The sequence below is a fragment of the Ailuropoda melanoleuca genome, chromosome 15, assembly GCF_002007445.2.
Source record: "Ailuropoda melanoleuca isolate Jingjing chromosome 15, ASM200744v2, whole genome shotgun sequence".
NCBI lineage: Eukaryota > Metazoa > Chordata > Mammalia > Carnivora > Ursidae > Ailuropoda > Ailuropoda melanoleuca.
Genome location: NC_048232.1, coordinates 91,361,756 through 91,378,644, shown reverse-complemented (window position 1 = coordinate 91,378,644; position 16,889 = coordinate 91,361,756). Strand labels below are relative to the sequence as shown.

General features: G+C 52.1%; 1 protein-coding gene across 1 annotated transcript; it reads left to right on the top strand.

Annotated features, from left to right (window-relative positions):
* Window positions 1–11,754: 11,754 nt before the first annotated feature.
* Window positions 11,755–13,846, top strand: ODF3B (outer dense fiber of sperm tails 3B). Its single transcript, XM_034643575.1, has 6 exons — window positions 11,755–12,359; window positions 12,535–12,738; window positions 13,008–13,112; window positions 13,254–13,375; window positions 13,513–13,653; window positions 13,766–13,846. The coding sequence occupies exons 1-6, from the start codon at window positions 12,251–12,253 to the stop codon at window positions 13,844–13,846; spliced, it is 762 nt and encodes a 253-aa protein (XP_034499466.1). The 5' UTR covers window positions 11,755–12,250.
* The last annotated feature ends 3,043 nt before the right edge of the window (window positions 13,847–16,889 follow it).

Genomic DNA, 16,889 nt, shown 5'->3' with positions numbered 1-16,889 from the left:
GTTGGACCCCGACATCACAACGCATACAAAAATTACCTTCAAATGGACCAACAATCTAAGATCTAAAACCATAAAACTCTTAGAAGAAAACATAGGGGAAAATATTCATGACCTTGGTTTTAACAATGGATTCTTAGATAATGACATCAATAAAAATGAGCAGAAAAGGGGGCGCCTGGGTGGCTCAGTTGGTTAAGTGTCCAACTCTTGATTTTGGCTAAGATTGTGATCTCAGGGTCCTGGGATCAAGCCCCGCGTCGGGGTCCGCACTCACTGGGGAGTCTGCTTGAGGATTCTCTCTCCCCCTATCCCTCCGCCCCTCCTGCTCTCGCTCTCTCTCTTGCTCTCTCTCTCAAATAAATCAATCTTTTTAAAAAATGAGCAACATAAGAAAAAGTAAATAGAGTGAAACGAAATGTAAAACTTTTGTGCATCAAAGGACATTATCAAGAAAATGACAACTTGCAGAATGGGAGAAAATATTTTCAAATCATATTTCTGATCAGGGTCTAGTATCCAGAATATACAAAGAACACTTACAACCCAACCACAAAAAGACAACAACCCATTTTTTTTAAATAGGCAAAGACCCTGAACAGGCATTTCACCAAAGGAGATAGATAAACACCAGCAAGCACATGAAAAGATGCTCAATGTCATTAGGGAAATGCAAATCAAAGCCACAATGAGGCACCCCTTCACATCCACTAGGATGGCTATAAATGGAAGAGAGAAAATGAAAGTGTCGGCTCAGACATGGAGAAACTAGAACTCACATACACTTCTGGTAAGAATGTAAATGGTTCAGCCACTGTGGAAAACAATTTGTTAGGTTTTCAAAAAGCTAAACATAGAATTACCATATGACCTACCAATTTGGTATATACCTAAAAATTAAAAACGGACGCTCTAGGGGCGCCTGGGTGGCACAGCGGTTAAGCGTCTGCCTTCGGCTCAGGGCGTGATCCCGGNAGAGAAAATGAAAGTGTCGGCTCAGACATGGAGAAACTAGAACTCACATACACTTCTGGTAAGAATGTAAATGGTTCAGCCACTGTGGAAAACAATTTGTTAGGTTTTCAAAAAGCTAAACATAGAATTACCATATGACCTACCAATTTGGTATATACCTAAAAATTAAAAACGGACGCTCTAGCATACGTACACACAAGTTCATACAGCAGTATTCATCACAGCCAAAAGGAAGAAACAGCCGCAATGCCCATTAATAGAGTTAACATGGTGCTGAGTGCAATAAGCCAGACACGAAAGGACAAATAGTGCATGTTTCACTTGTATGAGGCACCTGGAGTGGTCAGATTCTTAGAGACAGACAGTGGGTTAGAGGTTACCAGGGCCTGGGAGATGAGGAGAGGGAGTTTTGTTTCATGAGTACAGAGTTTATGTTGGCAATGATGAAAAAGTCTTGGATATAGATGGTGGTGATGGGTACAGAACACTGTGAATGTATTTGATGCCACTGAATTGTGCCCGTGCAGATGGTTACCATGGTGAATATTACAAACAGTCCCCAAACTGTCATTATCCTGCAGCACAGACCAGCTGCAGATGTTCTGAACGCATCACGCCGGGTCCCAAAGGCGAGGGTGACCAGGAGCACTCAGCACATTATATATCTCTAGGGTCCGCAGAGAGGGACTAGTCCCATCTAGTTTGTCCAAGTGACAAGACATGAATCAAAGAATTTCCAAGCCCAGGAACAGCCCTAGGGGAGTGCGCACATAGAGGAGTCCGGCAACAGAACGTGGACATCAACAAGGCCTTGCTGTCTCCCGCCAGACTGGCTCAATCCAGGTGGGTCTGCTCTCAACACAGCCCCTGAAGAGGGGAGGAATGTCTAGACCCCTGCCTCAACCATTAAGAGTCACTAGGCTGGGGCACCTGGGTGGCCCAGTCAGTGAAGCATCTGACTTCGGCTCAGGCCATGATCCCAAGGTTCTGGGATCAAGTCCCACATCAGGCTCATTGCTCAGGGGGGAGCCTGCTTCTCCCTCTGCCCCTCCCCGCCCACCCCCGTCCCCAGCTTGCTCACTCTTGCTCACTCTCAAATAAATAAATAAAATCTTTTTTTTTTTAGATTTTATTTATTTATTCGACAGAGAGAGAGACAGCCGGCGAGAGAGGGAACACAAGCAGGGGGAGTGGGAGAGGAAGAAGCAGGCCCATAGTGGAGGAGCCTGATGTGGGGCTCGATCCCATAACGCCGGGATCACGCCCTGAGCCGAAGGCAGACGCCCAACCGCTGTGCCACCCAGGCGCCCCTAAATAAAATCTTTTTAAACATTAAAAAAAGTCACTAGGCTAATTGCTACCATCGACAACCAATATTTAATAAATGAAACAATCAAGGAGTGACAGTGGAGAAATGTGTTTTCTTTTTTTTCTTTTTTTTTTTTTTAAAGATTTTATTTATTTATTCGACAGAGATAGAGACAGCCAGCGAGAGAGGGAACACAAGCAGGGGGAGTGGGAAAGGAAGAAGCAGGCTCAACAGTGGAGGAGCCTGATGTGGGGCTCGAACCCATAACGCTGGGATCACGCCCTGAGCTGAAGGCAGACGCTTAACCGCTGTGCCACCCAGGCGCCCCAGAAATGTGTTTTCTTTACAGGTACTTCAAACAACTTGAAGTGTACACGTTCCCACAGATACGCATTGCTCTCAGGTGCACGAATGCCACTGGCTGTGTGATCGTAGGTAGACTTTTCCTTGTTTCCCTTTTCTTGCTCTACGCCCAGGACCACGTCAGCACCTGCAGCCCACTCCCACTTAGTATAAGAATGCATTTATTGTATTCCTTAAATTTTACTTTGTTTCTAATTTTTACAGTGTTTTTCCTCTCCTCCCCTCCGCCATGGGGGGTGGGGGGACGGGGTCTCCGTTTTCTGGCTTTTTCATTTGGAAACTTTCCAAACTTTTCTATTCCACTGCTGCACATTTTCCTTCCCTGCCCTCTTAATTCAGACATTCACGATCCCATCATTGGTTACAAACAAAATGTCTAGTGTGTTCTCCCAACAAGATCCCTCCACAAGACAAAACCTCTAGAATAACTTCCCTGTCCCTTCCCTCTCCCTGAATTCCGATCCCCATGAGAAGTTTGGAAGGATTTTACTTCTCCCAAGCATCTGTTCTTAAACTTTATTAGAACCTCTCTCTCCCTCTCTGTCTCTCTCCCTGTTTCTCTCTGTGTGTCCCTCTGTGTGTCTCTATTTCTGTCTCTGTGTGTCTCTCTGTTTCTCTTGTCTGTCTGTCTCTGTGTGTGTCTCTCTCTGTGTCTCTCTCTGTTTCTCTCCATCTCTGTCTCTCTGTCTCGGTGTCTCATTTCCACCATGTGTGTCAGGATAGAGAGATTCCTTGCTCAATGATATTTCTTTTTGCTCTCATGTTGGGGTCTGGTTCTGGTGTGTTTGCTGTTGGTTTGCAGTCTTTCCCTACTATTTCCCTCACCGGATGCTCTGGCCCTGACTCCTGGCACATCCCAGCACTGTGCCATGCTTGGACCAGTGGGGGCTGTTCTCATGGAGCCATGGGTTCCTGGATGGTCTCTTCCTACAGCGATCTTCTTGCTATCCTACTGTCCTCCAGTTCCCAGTGTTGAAGACAACATGCCTGATGCCGACTGATTTTGCCTTTTGTAGGTTAAGTTGGGTTTTCTTCCTAGAAGCTTGTAGGCTTTCTTTTCAAGTAATCTCTACACCCAGTGTGGGACTCGAACTCAGGTCCCTGAGATCAAGAGTTGCACACTCTACAAACCCAGCCAACCAGGCGCCCCAGGACATCTTTATCTTAGAATTAAAATGGGCAGAGGACCTGAATAGACACTTGAAAAAAAGAAGAAGTTGGGGCGCCTGGGTGGCACAGCGGTTAAGCGTCTGCCTTCCGCTCAGGGCATGATCCCAGCGTTATGGGATCGAGCCCCACATCAGGCTCCTCCGCTATGAGCCTGCTTCTTCCTCTCCCACTCCCCCTGCTTGTGTTCCCTCTCTCGCTGGCTGTCTCTATCTCTGTCGAATAAATAAATAAAATCTTTAAAAAGAAGAAGAAAGGAGGAGGAGGGGGGGGGAGGAGGAGGAGAAGGAGGAGAATCGGATTGCTGTCTCGTCTTGTCAGGCTGGCCTGGAGTTCAGGGAGCTCCTTGCTGACCAGACTCAAGCCTCCTCCAGCTGAGTGGATGCTCTTTTAGTTCTGCGCCAGGAATGGCCACTGTCCAGCCTTTCCTTTTTCCCCTTTGGGACCTTACACCTCCTATTCCTCTCCTCCACGTTGCTCATCTTTTTCGCTCATGATTCCCATCTCTTGGTTTTTCCCCGTGCTGTCGAGAGGCTTCTTCTAGACGGTGTTACAGGCCTCCCACTCACATTTTGGCCATGACCACTCTCTACTGAGGCTCAGATTATGAGAGTTTGAACCTGGCATAGCATGATTCTGAAGTGCGCGTATCCCCTGAGATAGCTTTGAGCTGTCGGGGCGTTGTTTCCGAGTGCATGTGTTTGCACGCCGCGCTTGGACCTTCCCCCGTGCTCTTACTGTTGGTCTAGTCAAGGGTTTAGCTGTTTTCCTCACCATCGGTTCCATTTCACTAGCTTCAAGAAATGGCCTTCCTCATGGGGCCTGGGTGGCTCAGTCAGTTAAGTGTCTGCCTTCGGCTCAGATCATGATCTCAGGGTCCTGGGAGAGAGCCCCGCATCGAGCTCCCCTGCTCGGCAGGGAGACTGCTTCTTCCTGTCTCTCTTTCAATCTCAATCTCGCTCTGTCAAGTAAACAAATCTTAAAAACAATAACAACTCTCTCCCTCCCTCTCTGCCCCTTGCTCCTCTCAAAATGAATAAACAAATCTTTAAAAAACAAAACAAAACAAAAGAAATGGCCTCCCTCAGTTTCTCACCAACGTTAAATAGCTAGCCAGTGTGACCCCGTCACTGGGTGCTGGTTGCTCCTCTTCTTACCAGCCAAACGTGTGCGCAGGTCTGTTGTGGCCTGGCCAGGCCTTGAGCTTGGCCCTCCCAAGCCTTGCAGACGACAGTGCCCATTGTGTGAACCCTGCTCCACGTGAATGATGCCTAATGTGGGCAAGACATCTCGATGGCCCTGGGGACATAAAAGAGATTGCACCAGGAGCCGTGGTGCAGATGCAAGTGATGTTCATCGTAAACAGCCTTCGTTACAGCCACGTAGGGTACTGACGTGGGGCTTAAGTCAGGGTAACGTGGTTGGGGATGTCTTCCTGCAATCTGATGGGCTCTCAGTCTGAAGAGCAAAATACTGTTCTGCTGACGTGACCATGACCCATGAGGACTCTCGAACCTTGAGAAGCTGTGCTCGCCAAATGTCCCACCACCTGATGGCTCTCGAAATTGTTAGCTGAGATGTGGCCTTGGAGCTGAGCCCAGGAGACTGTCACTTCCTTATGAATTATGTACCGGGGACTCACTTCTGTCAAATCCCTAGCCGGGGACGACTGCAGTACCCAAGAACTCAGTGCTCCTTCTGCTCTTCCTCACCCATGTCCACTCCAAGTCAGGGGTCTGCAATGTCTATTTTTCTAAGGAGCCGGATAAGAACTATGTTTGCCTTTGCAGGTCATATGGTCTCTGCTCTATTATCGTAGCATGAATGCAGCCATAGGAAATAGCAAGTGAGGGTAGGCTGGACTCAGTGGCCCTACTTGGAGGAATCCATTCCCATGGCTTGCGGACATTTCCTCCCCAGTGAGCCCCAGGTGTGTGTGTCTAACCATTTAACACATTCACTTGAGTGAGTACTAGACGTCTGGAGCCTCCGGTGCTCAAACCTAGACTTTTGATTTTCCACTAATCTGAGTATGGCCAACTGCATTCAAACCTCATTCTCACCGGCTGCTTCTATTTATTTTCCTGTATTTTAGAACCAAAAAGCTAAACACATTTTTCAGACTCCCTTACAGCGGGACTTCTGAGTGTGATGTGGGAAAGAAAGGCAGATGAGAAATTATTAAATTGCCTTACTCCCTACAGCCCATCGATGAGTCCTTGAAACAGGCAGAGAGATGTTCCTCTCAGGACTCAGCTGCCTTGATGTTAGTACTTTGCTGAGGGCAAAGGCAGTCCTAGCCCGAGGCGCCCCACCCCCCAGGATCCTCTAAGTCCACTTGAACGTAGAAAAGTTCCTTTAGAAATTTCCTTTATCTCTACACCCCCCAAGATACACGTTGGCAATCACCCCCCAAGCATATGGCCCACCGATATACATCTGAAGGGTCTTGTGACTAAGGCTTTATTAGACAGTAAAAATGACATTTTCCCAACAACAGCTAGCCCCCTCAAGGTCCTGGACACCTTGCTTCCAAATTTCTTAGAGACTTACGCTAACCCTACCCCCCTCCCAACTTGAGGGCATATAATGGGCCACCCCTCATGACTCTGGGGCAGCTGTTTCTGCCCACGGGTCCTGTCCCTGTGCTTTAATAAAATCACATTTTTGCATCAAAGACGTCTCAGGAATTCTTTCTTGGCCGTGGGCTTTGAACCCTAACGTCTTTCCTGCGTCAAGTGGACTTCTTGAACCTCCATGTGCGACAGCCACAGACGGAGCTGCCGAGAGGGGGCTTCATGGAGCTGGCAGGTGCAAATACCAAGGTCCCAGGTTCCTGGTCTCCCACACTCAAGGGGCCACCTTGCGGCTCCTACGCCACCAGCCCATCTGATGACTTTGCAACATTCCCTGTAATGAATCCACACATGCCTTAAATACTTCACAATGGCTTCTGTTTCCTGCGCTGACCCGACTGATATACCCACCCAAACTGCTCTGCTCGGCATCATCTTCACCTCAGTAAATGACATCTCCATCCATTCCTGTGAATTCGGTTCCAGTCAGAAGAGTAAAAACCACACCAGTAATGCAAAATGGAAAAAATAATAATATAAAGAATTGTTGGGATGCCTGGGCGGCTCAGTCCATTGAGCATCTGCCTTCAGCTCAGGTCATGATCCTGGAGTCGTGGGATCAAGTCCCGCATCAGGCTCTCTGCTCGGCGGGGAGTCTCTTTCTCCCTCTCCCTGTGCCCCTCCTCCCTGTTTGTGTTCTCTGTGTGTGTGTGTCAAATAAATAAAATCTTTTAAAAAATGTTTTTAATTTAAAAAATGAAAGAAAAAACAGAATTATTAACTAGGAAAAGGAGGCTACCCACTGAAGTGGTTGGAAGAGCTCCAAGGGATGCAGGAGGAGAGAACACGGGAAGTTACTGCTACGGCCGACCCTGAGCAATGTAGGAGATGGGGTACCGACCCTCCTCACACGGTCGAAAATCCACATAAAACTGTTGATCTCCCCAAACCTAACTACCAATAGCTTACTGTTGACCAGAAAGGAAGCCTTACGATGACATAAATATGTGAAAACAACTATCTTGTGTGTTACATGTTTATATACTGTGTTCTTATAATAAAGCTAGAGACGTCATTAAGAAAATCATAAGGGGGCTCCTGGGTGGCTTAATCAGTTGAGTGACCAACTCTTGGTTTCAGCTCAGGTCATGATCTCGGGGTCGTGGGATCGAGCCCCATTTCCGGCTCTGCACTCAGCAGAAAATCTGCTTCTCTCCCTCTCTCTACCCCTCCCTCCGCGTTCTCTCTCTAAAATGAATAAATAAATCTTAAAAAAAAAAAAAGAAAGAACTAAAATACATTTACAGTACTGTACTGTATTTATTTTAAAAAAAAAAATCAGCGTATAAGTGGACCTGTGGGACACCTGTGTTGTCCAAGGCGCCCCACTGTACCCGCAGGGCTGAAGGAGAGAAGAGCCCCGCCCCCGCCACAGGGTGTGGCCTCCACAGGTGGCCAGGACAGGAGGGGGCGCGTCTGAGCTGCATGCAGGAGCAGCGGCCACACAGCGGAGAAACTCGAGAGGAGGCAAGCGGGAAGCAGCTGCCTGAGAGGGCTGCTCGGGTGACAGCCTCCCACCTCCTGCCATTGGACCCCGGCCACCGCACCAAAGGGCCGCACTCCAGCACAAGAAATGAAGGCCCTTCTCTAGGCCAGTCCTGGCCGTGTCCCTCCAGCACCCTCTATGGACAAAACGTAATACCACACCAGCGGGCAAAAGGGAGGCCATGCATGGGGCCCCTCCAGAGTCAGGGGTTTAGGGCTGGGAGGAGCTAGAGTGACAGCGGGCACACTGCTCAGTCCATGAGCCAAAACACAACTCGTGATCCCCACTTTCCCTTCATCTCCTATGGCCAGTATATTACCGAAGCAGGTCAGTTTTACCTCCAAAAATACCTCCAACCACGCTCTCTCTCTCCATCACAACAGATCCAACCTGGACCTACAGAAATATAACCTGTTGCTAAACGGGAAACTCAAAACCATAACCTAGCCCATCCTCCCCAAAGTAATCTACACAGCCAGTGCAATGCCTATCAATTTCAACTGATTCAGAAATTCACCTAGAAATAAAATGTCTAAAATTATCCAAGTGATTGGGTCTCCTGGGTGGCTCAGTTGGTTAAGCCTCTGCCTTCGCCTCAGGTCATGATCTCAGAGTCATGGGATCCAGCCCCACATCAGGCTCCCTGCTCAGTGGGGAGCCTGCTTCTCCCTCTCCCTCTGCTGCTCCCCCTGCGTGTGCTCTCTCTCTCTCTCTGACAAATAGATCTTTAAAAAAATAAATAAAATAAAATAATCCAAGTAATTTTGGAAAGGAAGCCAAAAGAGAAGGGACTTGCTCTATCAGAAATCAAAGGCACTAGAAAGCCATAATAAAACATTACAGCATTGGTACAGGAATAGACAGGAATGCAGAGCCCAGAAACAAACCTTCATGTCTGTTTCCTTATCAGTAAAATTGGAATAAATAATAGCACTTAACTCTACGCTTCGCTGTGAGGGTTAAACAATGTCAGTAAATTAGTACTCAGAATAGTGCCTGACACAGAACACGTGCTCTATAAATATATTTGGCTATTATTACTTAAAAGATTGATCTTAACTTTCCCTGGTTAGGGCATACAGAAATAGAAACACTCATAATCCATTGAAAAAAGTGTAAATTCGTTTATTTATTCACCAAATATTTATGACCCACTAGAGACACAACAGTGAGCAAAAGAGACTCAGTCTCTACCCTCACCGGCCGGCATTCTCGGGAGGTCTGAACCTTTGAGGAGGGCAAATAGGCAACATATGCCAAATCATAAAATGTTTACCCCTTGACCCTCCAATTCCACATTAGGAAGTTGATCCTGAAGAAGTATTTGGGGAAACTTAGGAAGATTTATTTAGTGGCATTCGTAGTCCCTGGGATCCCAGTCTTAAAGCTGCAGGACCGACCGAAGTATGAGCACTGGTTAAATCAACCACAGAACATCATGCAGCCTCCACAGGAGGCGCCGTCCTGCTGAGCGGGAGCAGGCACAGAACCGTGTAGGAAGGACGAGCCCACTCTGGGGCAGCACAAGCACCAGGGGACGTCCTGCTCCGGGCTGTGTGTCCTTCCGCATAGGCTGGCTTTTTCCTTACGGCGGGATGCACCATGCTTGTGTGTTGCGTAGAAATCAAGCTATTTCCATGGGAGGAGTGAAACAAAGGACTCATTGACTGAAAAACCATGGCCTCTCACTCACTGTCCACAACCCCAGGCTTGCAGTCCCGTCCCCAGTCCTCACTTTCTGCCCACATTCTGGGAGCGCATCCTTCTCTGTCTTTTCACAGCTGCTGCTTCTCCTGGTGCCTGAGTGAAGGCAGAGTCCGGGGCACAGGGGTGCACACTGGCCTTGGGACTGCCCTCACAGGTCCTGATTCCCATGAAAATGCTGGCCCTGGATGGCCAATCCGCTAGGAGTGCCTCGGAGCCCACAGCTCGGCACACCCCAGAGATCCCACATCGAGGTGGACAAACCTGGTATCTCTGATCCCAGCGTGGATCTTTGGTCAACACCCCCTCTGCTATACCGCAACATGATTTTCAGTAATAATCATCTAATAATCAGCAATAATTATTCATTCTTTAAATAAGCAATTAAAATTAGCAATTTTTAAATACTTCTGTTTTTAAAATATTCAAATTCAGTAAGATATTTCACATATGAAATAAAGTTTGCACCAACCAAACAAAATTATTACAGCTTTTAAATTTTAAACAGAAATAAAAACTCCAAACGGTCACAGAATTATAGAAGTGAGAAAGCTGAAGTTGTTTCTTCCTTGTTACAATCACTCTGGTGTCACTGTCCATCTCAAATCTAAGGCTTAAAGAGAGAAATACGTGTTATCACAGGGAGAGGAGACCTCACCTGCCCCTTGAGTTCTAAAAACCATTCACAATCACCAACCTTGAGGCACTTAGCCTCCTAAGAAAACCTTGCAGTGAGTCTGAATTACTGTCCATACAGAATACAATGTTTCCTAAAGGATGGGTAATAAAATTGCTAATCTGAAACTTACATATGCCCTACTAAAACCAAGAGTAACCACAGTATTGTTTAAAACTTGACCAAAAAGACTTGTGGAGTAGGGGTATTTTATCTCTGACCTTTAGAATTGCAGGTCTCATGAGGATAAAAACCTGATCAACTTTGCCTCACTGTATTATTTTTAAATTCTCTACAGACAGTGCACCCTCGACCCGCCTCTCCCTTTCAGCCCTCAGGTCCCGTTGGAGGGCCCGGAGCTCCCAGCAATCCCCACCTCGGTTCCCATTTCCATGCCACACTGGGCTCAGTGCTCTGCTGGCAAAGACCAGAATCCCCACAACCACTGGGCCCTCCCCAGCCCCTGCCTGCTCCTGGCAGAGCTCGGTAGAATGGACACTCTTTCACTTTACTTGGTTTTTCTTTTCCCTGTTTCTAAGATAAATAAGAAGTTTCTTTATATTTAAATGTTTTCTTCATTAAGGTTGTGTTTTTCTCTGAATACAGCTTCAGCTATGTCTTACAGACTTGGATACGCGGTATCCACCTTTGCAAGGTTTCATATATAATGTGTAACGTCACATTTGAGTTTCTCTTTGATCCAGTGGTTTTTAAGAGAATTTGTTAATATTTAAGTACTTAAGTTTGTTTCTTTTTAAAAATATTTTATTGTTTGCTTAGATGTATTTTGGACTTTGGGGGCACCTGGGAGACTCAGTTGGTTCAGCCCGGGACTCTTGGTTTGGCTCAGGTCATGATCCCGGGGTGGAGGGATGGAGCCCCACCTCCGACTCCAGGCTGGGGCAGAGAAGGCTTGAGATTCTCTGCCCCTCCCTCTCCCCCACCCTTGCTCACAGACCTGCGTGCACACGCACGCACGCATGCTCTTTCGCGGGCTCGCGCTCTCTCAAATAAATAAATAAAACTTTTTAAAAAATTATTTTGGACTTTGATCAAATATGTGTCCTATGTCTCTATTCAATTTGTATGTTTGTTTTCAGTTTTGCTTTGTGGCCCAAATTATTTTTGCAAACATTCCGTGGGCTTAAATAGATGCAAAGTTCTCTCTCTACACGTAACAACTAAATTGAACTTGCTGTTTGTACTATTTATTTTCTTTATTCTCATATTTGGCTTTTTTCTGCAGATTCGTCCATTTCTGGAGTGGGTGTATTGAAGCCTGGGGAAGGGTGGCGCCAGTGCTCGGGTCCAAGGCCCTGCCTGCAGGTCTCCAGCGAGTACCAAGGACTCGGAAGAGAAGCCCCGCTGGCAGGAGGGGGGGGGATGGGCGGAGCCAGGATGGGGTAAGGGGAGGTCAGTCCCCGTTGCCAGGAGGCGGGATCTGGACACAATGGGGTCTGGGAGTTGGGCTGGGCGGGGGCGGGAATCCAGGCACCCCACCTTGCCTTCCCCACCTGGAGCCACAAAAACAGGTTAGTGCGTCAACTTTGGGGCCCCCTCCGGGCACCGGGTTCCCCACGCCGCACCCTCACCCCGGTGTCCTTGCCCGATGCCCCTAAAATATCCCGGCCCCCCAGAACCCCAGGGAATTGCTTTCCCGAAGGACTGAGACCAAACTTTGCGCGCTCGCACACCCCTACTGCACTCGTTTTGGGGGCAGGGGATGGGACTTAGGCCTCCCCCCGCTCCCCACAGGGCCGGGAAAGCTCGGGTTTGTTTTCCCGGCTCCTGGGATACAGGATGGGCCCCGCCCCCAGAGTCTGGAGGAGCTGGAGCGAAGAAGTGCGCTCTGCGGCACTTCTGGGTGGAGGGGCGGGGGCCGCCACCCTCTATCCACAGGTACCGCAGGCCGTAAGCGCACCCCACCCTTGCGCGCTATGGGCTCGGACGCCTGGGTCGGCCCTTGGAGGCCCCACCGGCCCCGCGGCCCCATCGCAGCGCTCTACAGAGGCCCGGGGCCCAAATACATGCTCCCACCGAACACCGGTACCGGCGTCGGGCGGGTGTAGAAGGAAGGGGCTAGCAAGGTCTGTGCCGGGAGGGGGGCGGCGTACCTGGGCTGCAGGGCGGCAGGGAGGGAAGTCTGTTCTGGGGGGACGGCGGGCTGTGCCCGGGGCAGGGAGCGGCGGGGCCCCATAGTGATGCTGGGACGCTCCCGCAGGCTACATCCTGCACGACCCGTCGCGACCCCGCGCCCCGGCCTTCTCCTTCGGCGCGCGCCTCCCCACGCAGCAGACTTCTTGCGGCCCGGGGCCCGGCCACCTGGTTCCTGCTCGCATGACAGTACGCGGCCCAGACGGCACACCCGCCTACTCCATCTACGGCCGCCCCCGCCACGCAGCGCCCCTCCTCACTCCCGGACCGGGTCAGGACCCCTGGGACCCCGGTCTCCCCAACGCCGAGCCGCCTCCAGGAAGGCCCACCCGGGAAACCTCCCCCCCGAGCCCCGAGCTGCCCTCGTGTACCCTATCACTCCAAACTGGTACCCCCCACATCCGGATCTCAAAAGAACTCCAAGCCCCACCGGGCTTTGACAAATCGTGCCTCGGATTCACCCTAACCCCTGGCCCCCCACCCGGGTCCCCACCAGGCCCCCAACCCTGTTGCGGCCCACACCCCCGGTCCGCCCCGTAGGCAGATACTTCCCGGAGCGAGCTGGGAACGCGACGTACCCCTGTGCGCCTCGGCATACCATCGCTCCCCGAAACTGGGGCATCCACGCGAAGCAGCAGACCCCAGGTGAGACCAGAAAGGCCCATTCCGGCACCGTAGACCTTCCCATCCCCGACGGGGAACCACTCTGCAGGCTGCGGCGGGGAGACCCTGACCTGTCCGCGAAGACTCACCCCTAGACCCCACCCTTCGCTGGCTCCTCCCCAGGCCCTGGGACCTACACTGTGCCCTCGCTCTTGGGTCCGCGCGTCATCGGTAAAGTCGCGGCCCCAACTTACTCCATCTGCGGCCGCAGCGCAGCGGGCAGCTTCTTGGAGGACCTCAGCAAGGTGGGGGAGGGGATGCCCGGCGGGGTGTAGCTAGAGGTCGGCGGGGCGGGCCACAGAGGATCACGAAGCAAGAGGTGAGGGCCAGTGGTCAGAGGGGAATGGAGGCCGGATCCAGCGCCCCCGCCGCCCTCCCACAGACCCCGGGCCCCTGCGCCTACCACGTGGTGAACACTGGGATCTACAAGTCTCGGGCCCCCCAGTTCTCGATGCTGGCGCGGACCTCGCTCCCCCAAGACAACACCGTGAATCCGGGGCCCGCAGCCTACAACGTGGACCAGGTGTTCTGGAGTCCCGGGTCAAGGGTCAGAGGCGGGTGATGAGGGTCAGGGTCCGGGGGGGTCCCGGCGCGGGGCCACCCCGCGAGCTCAGCGACGTCTCCAGGGCCCGCAGCACCGGAAGCCCCGCGGCTGGAGCTTCGGGATCCGGCACTCGGACTACCTGGCCCGGGTCCTGACCAATGCGGACGACTGACCGGCCGGGCGGGCGCGGCCCCGCAGACGTTTGCTTAAAGCTTCCCGAGCCAACAGCGTGTCCGCCCCTCTGTGTTCGCGGCGGTCGCGCGGGGCGGTGAGCGCGCGCGTCTGGACACTGGCGCCCACGGGTTCCCAGACCCCCTCGGGCCCACTGGTCCGGGGAGTCCCGGAAGTCGCGCGCCCGCGGGCGTTCGTGATTGGTCGGGGCAGAAGTGAGCAGGGTCGTCCCGCCCCCTAAGGCGGCCATTGGTCCAGAGTCCCGCCTGTCTGGGCGGCCCCGCCCACCCGCCATCATCCTGCGGCGGCGGGCCGGCCGGGCGGAACCTGGGCGGAACCTGGGTGGAATCTAAAGCAGGACGGGCGAGGGCCACGGTCTGGGACAGGTACAGGCGGGCTTAAGTTGTGAGGCCGAGAAGTGGGAGCCAGACACGGAGACACGCACATGGGCAACACAGACACAGGACAGAGGGGGCGGATACGAAAGGGAGAAACCGGATCTGGTCGGGACAGGTGCACCTGCCGCAGAGACACAGACACAGGGCGGCGGCAGGTTCCAGCTGTCTCGCACTCCGCAGGCCCGGAGCCATGGGGCCACAGGGAGCTAGGGTCCTTCAGACCCCACCGCCAGAGCCCAAGCAACTCCCGGAGCTGATCCGCCCGAACGAGACAGGCCGCCTGAGCTAGGGGGATATCAGGGGCTTCGTGCGCGCTGTGGACGGGAGCGCAGAGGGTGCGCAAATTGGTGCGCGGGAACTTCTGGGCGCCTTTGACCCCAAGATCAACCCCAGAGACCGCCTGCCTCCGGGGGCCCCACAGAGCCCCACCACTGTGGGGACACCCCCGTCGTGTTGGCTACACCACCGTATCCCATGCCTCGGGGCCATGCAAATGGCCATGCCACTGCAGGGCAAGGGTCTGGAGAAGACAGTGCCGCTGGCCCTGGCCAAGTCTGGGCAGCAGCTCACAGACAACTATTCCACAGGGAATAGTTTCAAGCCTGGCCTAGATGGAGTCCCCAAAGGCAGACCCCAGGCTTCTCACCCCCAGGACAGAACTAAGGTTCCCCCTCCCCCTCAGCCCCCATAACAAGACCAAGTTATCCAGCTCCTTGGGTACCCCAGTCAGGACTCCCAAGGGAAGAGCTGGGTATTCCTCTCCCTTGGTTCCCCAGACTTCAGCCCTCAGGATATGTACTGGGCTCCTCCTCTTCGCTCCCCATACCAAAACAGGACAATTTCTTTTCTTTCTCCACCAGCTGCATGTCCACTACAAACTGCCTAGAACTCCAACTGAAGTCCTAACCAGGGAAAGTAAAGGGAGTAGCTTGTGCAGGTGTGCTCAGCACCCCTGCCCAGCACGTACCAATGATCAACCGATGTGGTCTGGAGCAAGGGGGAGCACAACTTGGATAAACTTGTGTCTATTTCTGGATTCACTGTCATCCAAAGCTCAGAGCAGGTACAGATGGGCTGACTGGTCACTGATCTAGTAACATTGATATTGATATTATTGATAGTAACATTGGCCAGAATCTCTGAAGGATCACTGATACGTCATTCATCAGGGTTGGATATTGATCAAAGTTTTCTATGAGTCATTGATGGTCATTGAACTTTGGTCATCAGAGAAACTTCAGTTGGAGTCATTAATAGGGACTTGATCAAAATCACTGTTGGGACTCTAATCAATCATTAATGGGCCATAGGATATTGGTCAATAGCCCTGATGGGTCAGACCAGTCATTAATGAGGACTTATCAGAATTGTTCATAAGTCTCTGGTCATGGTCTTGGACACTCGTCGTGGTTCCTGATGACAGTGTCAGTGCAGGGGTCACTGAAGGTCACTGGGAGTCCTGATACAGGGGAGTTTGGTCAGATGTAAGGGCTGCTAGGGGGAGTGAGCTGCTGTCCTGCGGGTCAGGGCAGGAGGCTGGTTCCTGTCGATGGAATCCTGTATGAAGCCAGAGATGTCAGCCCCCATTAACAGCCTACTAGTCATCACAGGTAACCTGACCCGACTCTGGGTCTACCTCCTGCGTATTAAAGACACCTGACCTCTGACTGCACAAAGTCCAGATCCCCATTAGGGGACCAGGGGTCCTCCCCCAAAACAGGTGATCTGAACCAACCCCGGGGTCAGTGTCCCGTCATCACATGATGCCTGTCCACCCAGGCGCCTGCCTGGCTCAGTTGGTAGAGCATGCAACTCTTGATGTCGGGGTCGTGATTTCGAGCCCCACACTGGGTGTAGAGATCATTTAAAAAACAAGATACCTGACCACCAACTCCAGAGGGTGACCTGATTGTTGCCCCACCCCCATAAGGAACTTGGTCCTCAACGTTCAGGGTCCTTAACCCTTCATGACTGACCCAAGATTAAGCATTCCCCACATCTCCCAGGAAGCTCCAGCCTCCTTATCACCTCCAGTCCCCTCTGCCTTCGACCTCGGTCAGAAAATGGTGCAGAACCCATCCGCTCTGGTGGTGGATTTGGAGGGGCAAGTATTCCCTAGCCATGCCCGGGAGCAGGCTAGAGCACTGGTGAGCACCTGTGCCTGTTGGACCCTGTGTGGCCTCTGTCTGGGTGCGTCTCCTAATGTGAGTTCAATCTCCCTTTCATAACGCTGGCAGTTTGGTCCCATAGCTTCTTGGGAGCTGAACGACCGCTCAGTCCCGGGGCCGCTTCGAGAGGAAGCTCGGGCGCAGAGCCTGGACCTGGGCCTGGCCCGAGACCTATGCTCCGGGACCCCCACGCCCGGGAGCAGGAGGAGTTCCACGCGCCCGTGGACGGTGGGCGCCGGGAGACCGCGGTCCCTCCCCACCAAACCCGACCCCTTCCCTTCTCTGAGTTCCCATCCCCTTTCCTTCCCCGAGCCCTGGCCCTGAGCACTCTCCTTCCTGAGTTCCGGATTCTCACCCGCGGCCCCAGGCCCTCCCACTCTCCCCCTGGGACACCCCCCCCACCCCCCGTCCCTCGCCGCGGAGTCTCCGGCCGGCTCCGAGGAGCTCGTCCGGGGACACCCACGCAGGGGATCGGCTC

What these genes read in the sequence shown, in the direction of transcription:
- ODF3B (XM_034643575.1), top strand. Translation starts at nt 12,251, where the DNA reads ATGGGCTCGGACGCCTGGGTCGGCCCTTGGAGGCCCCACCGGCCCCGC. An exon ending in CCTCCTCACTCCCGGACCGG is followed by an intron (nt 12,739 to 13,007) that starts GTCAGGACCCCT and finishes TCCGCCCCGTAG; the next exon opens with GCAGATACTTCCCGGAGCGA. An exon ending in CAGCCTACAACGTGGACCAG is followed by an intron (nt 13,654 to 13,765) that starts GTGTTCTGGAGT and finishes CAGGGCCCGCAG; the next exon opens with CACCGGAAGCCCCGCGGCTG.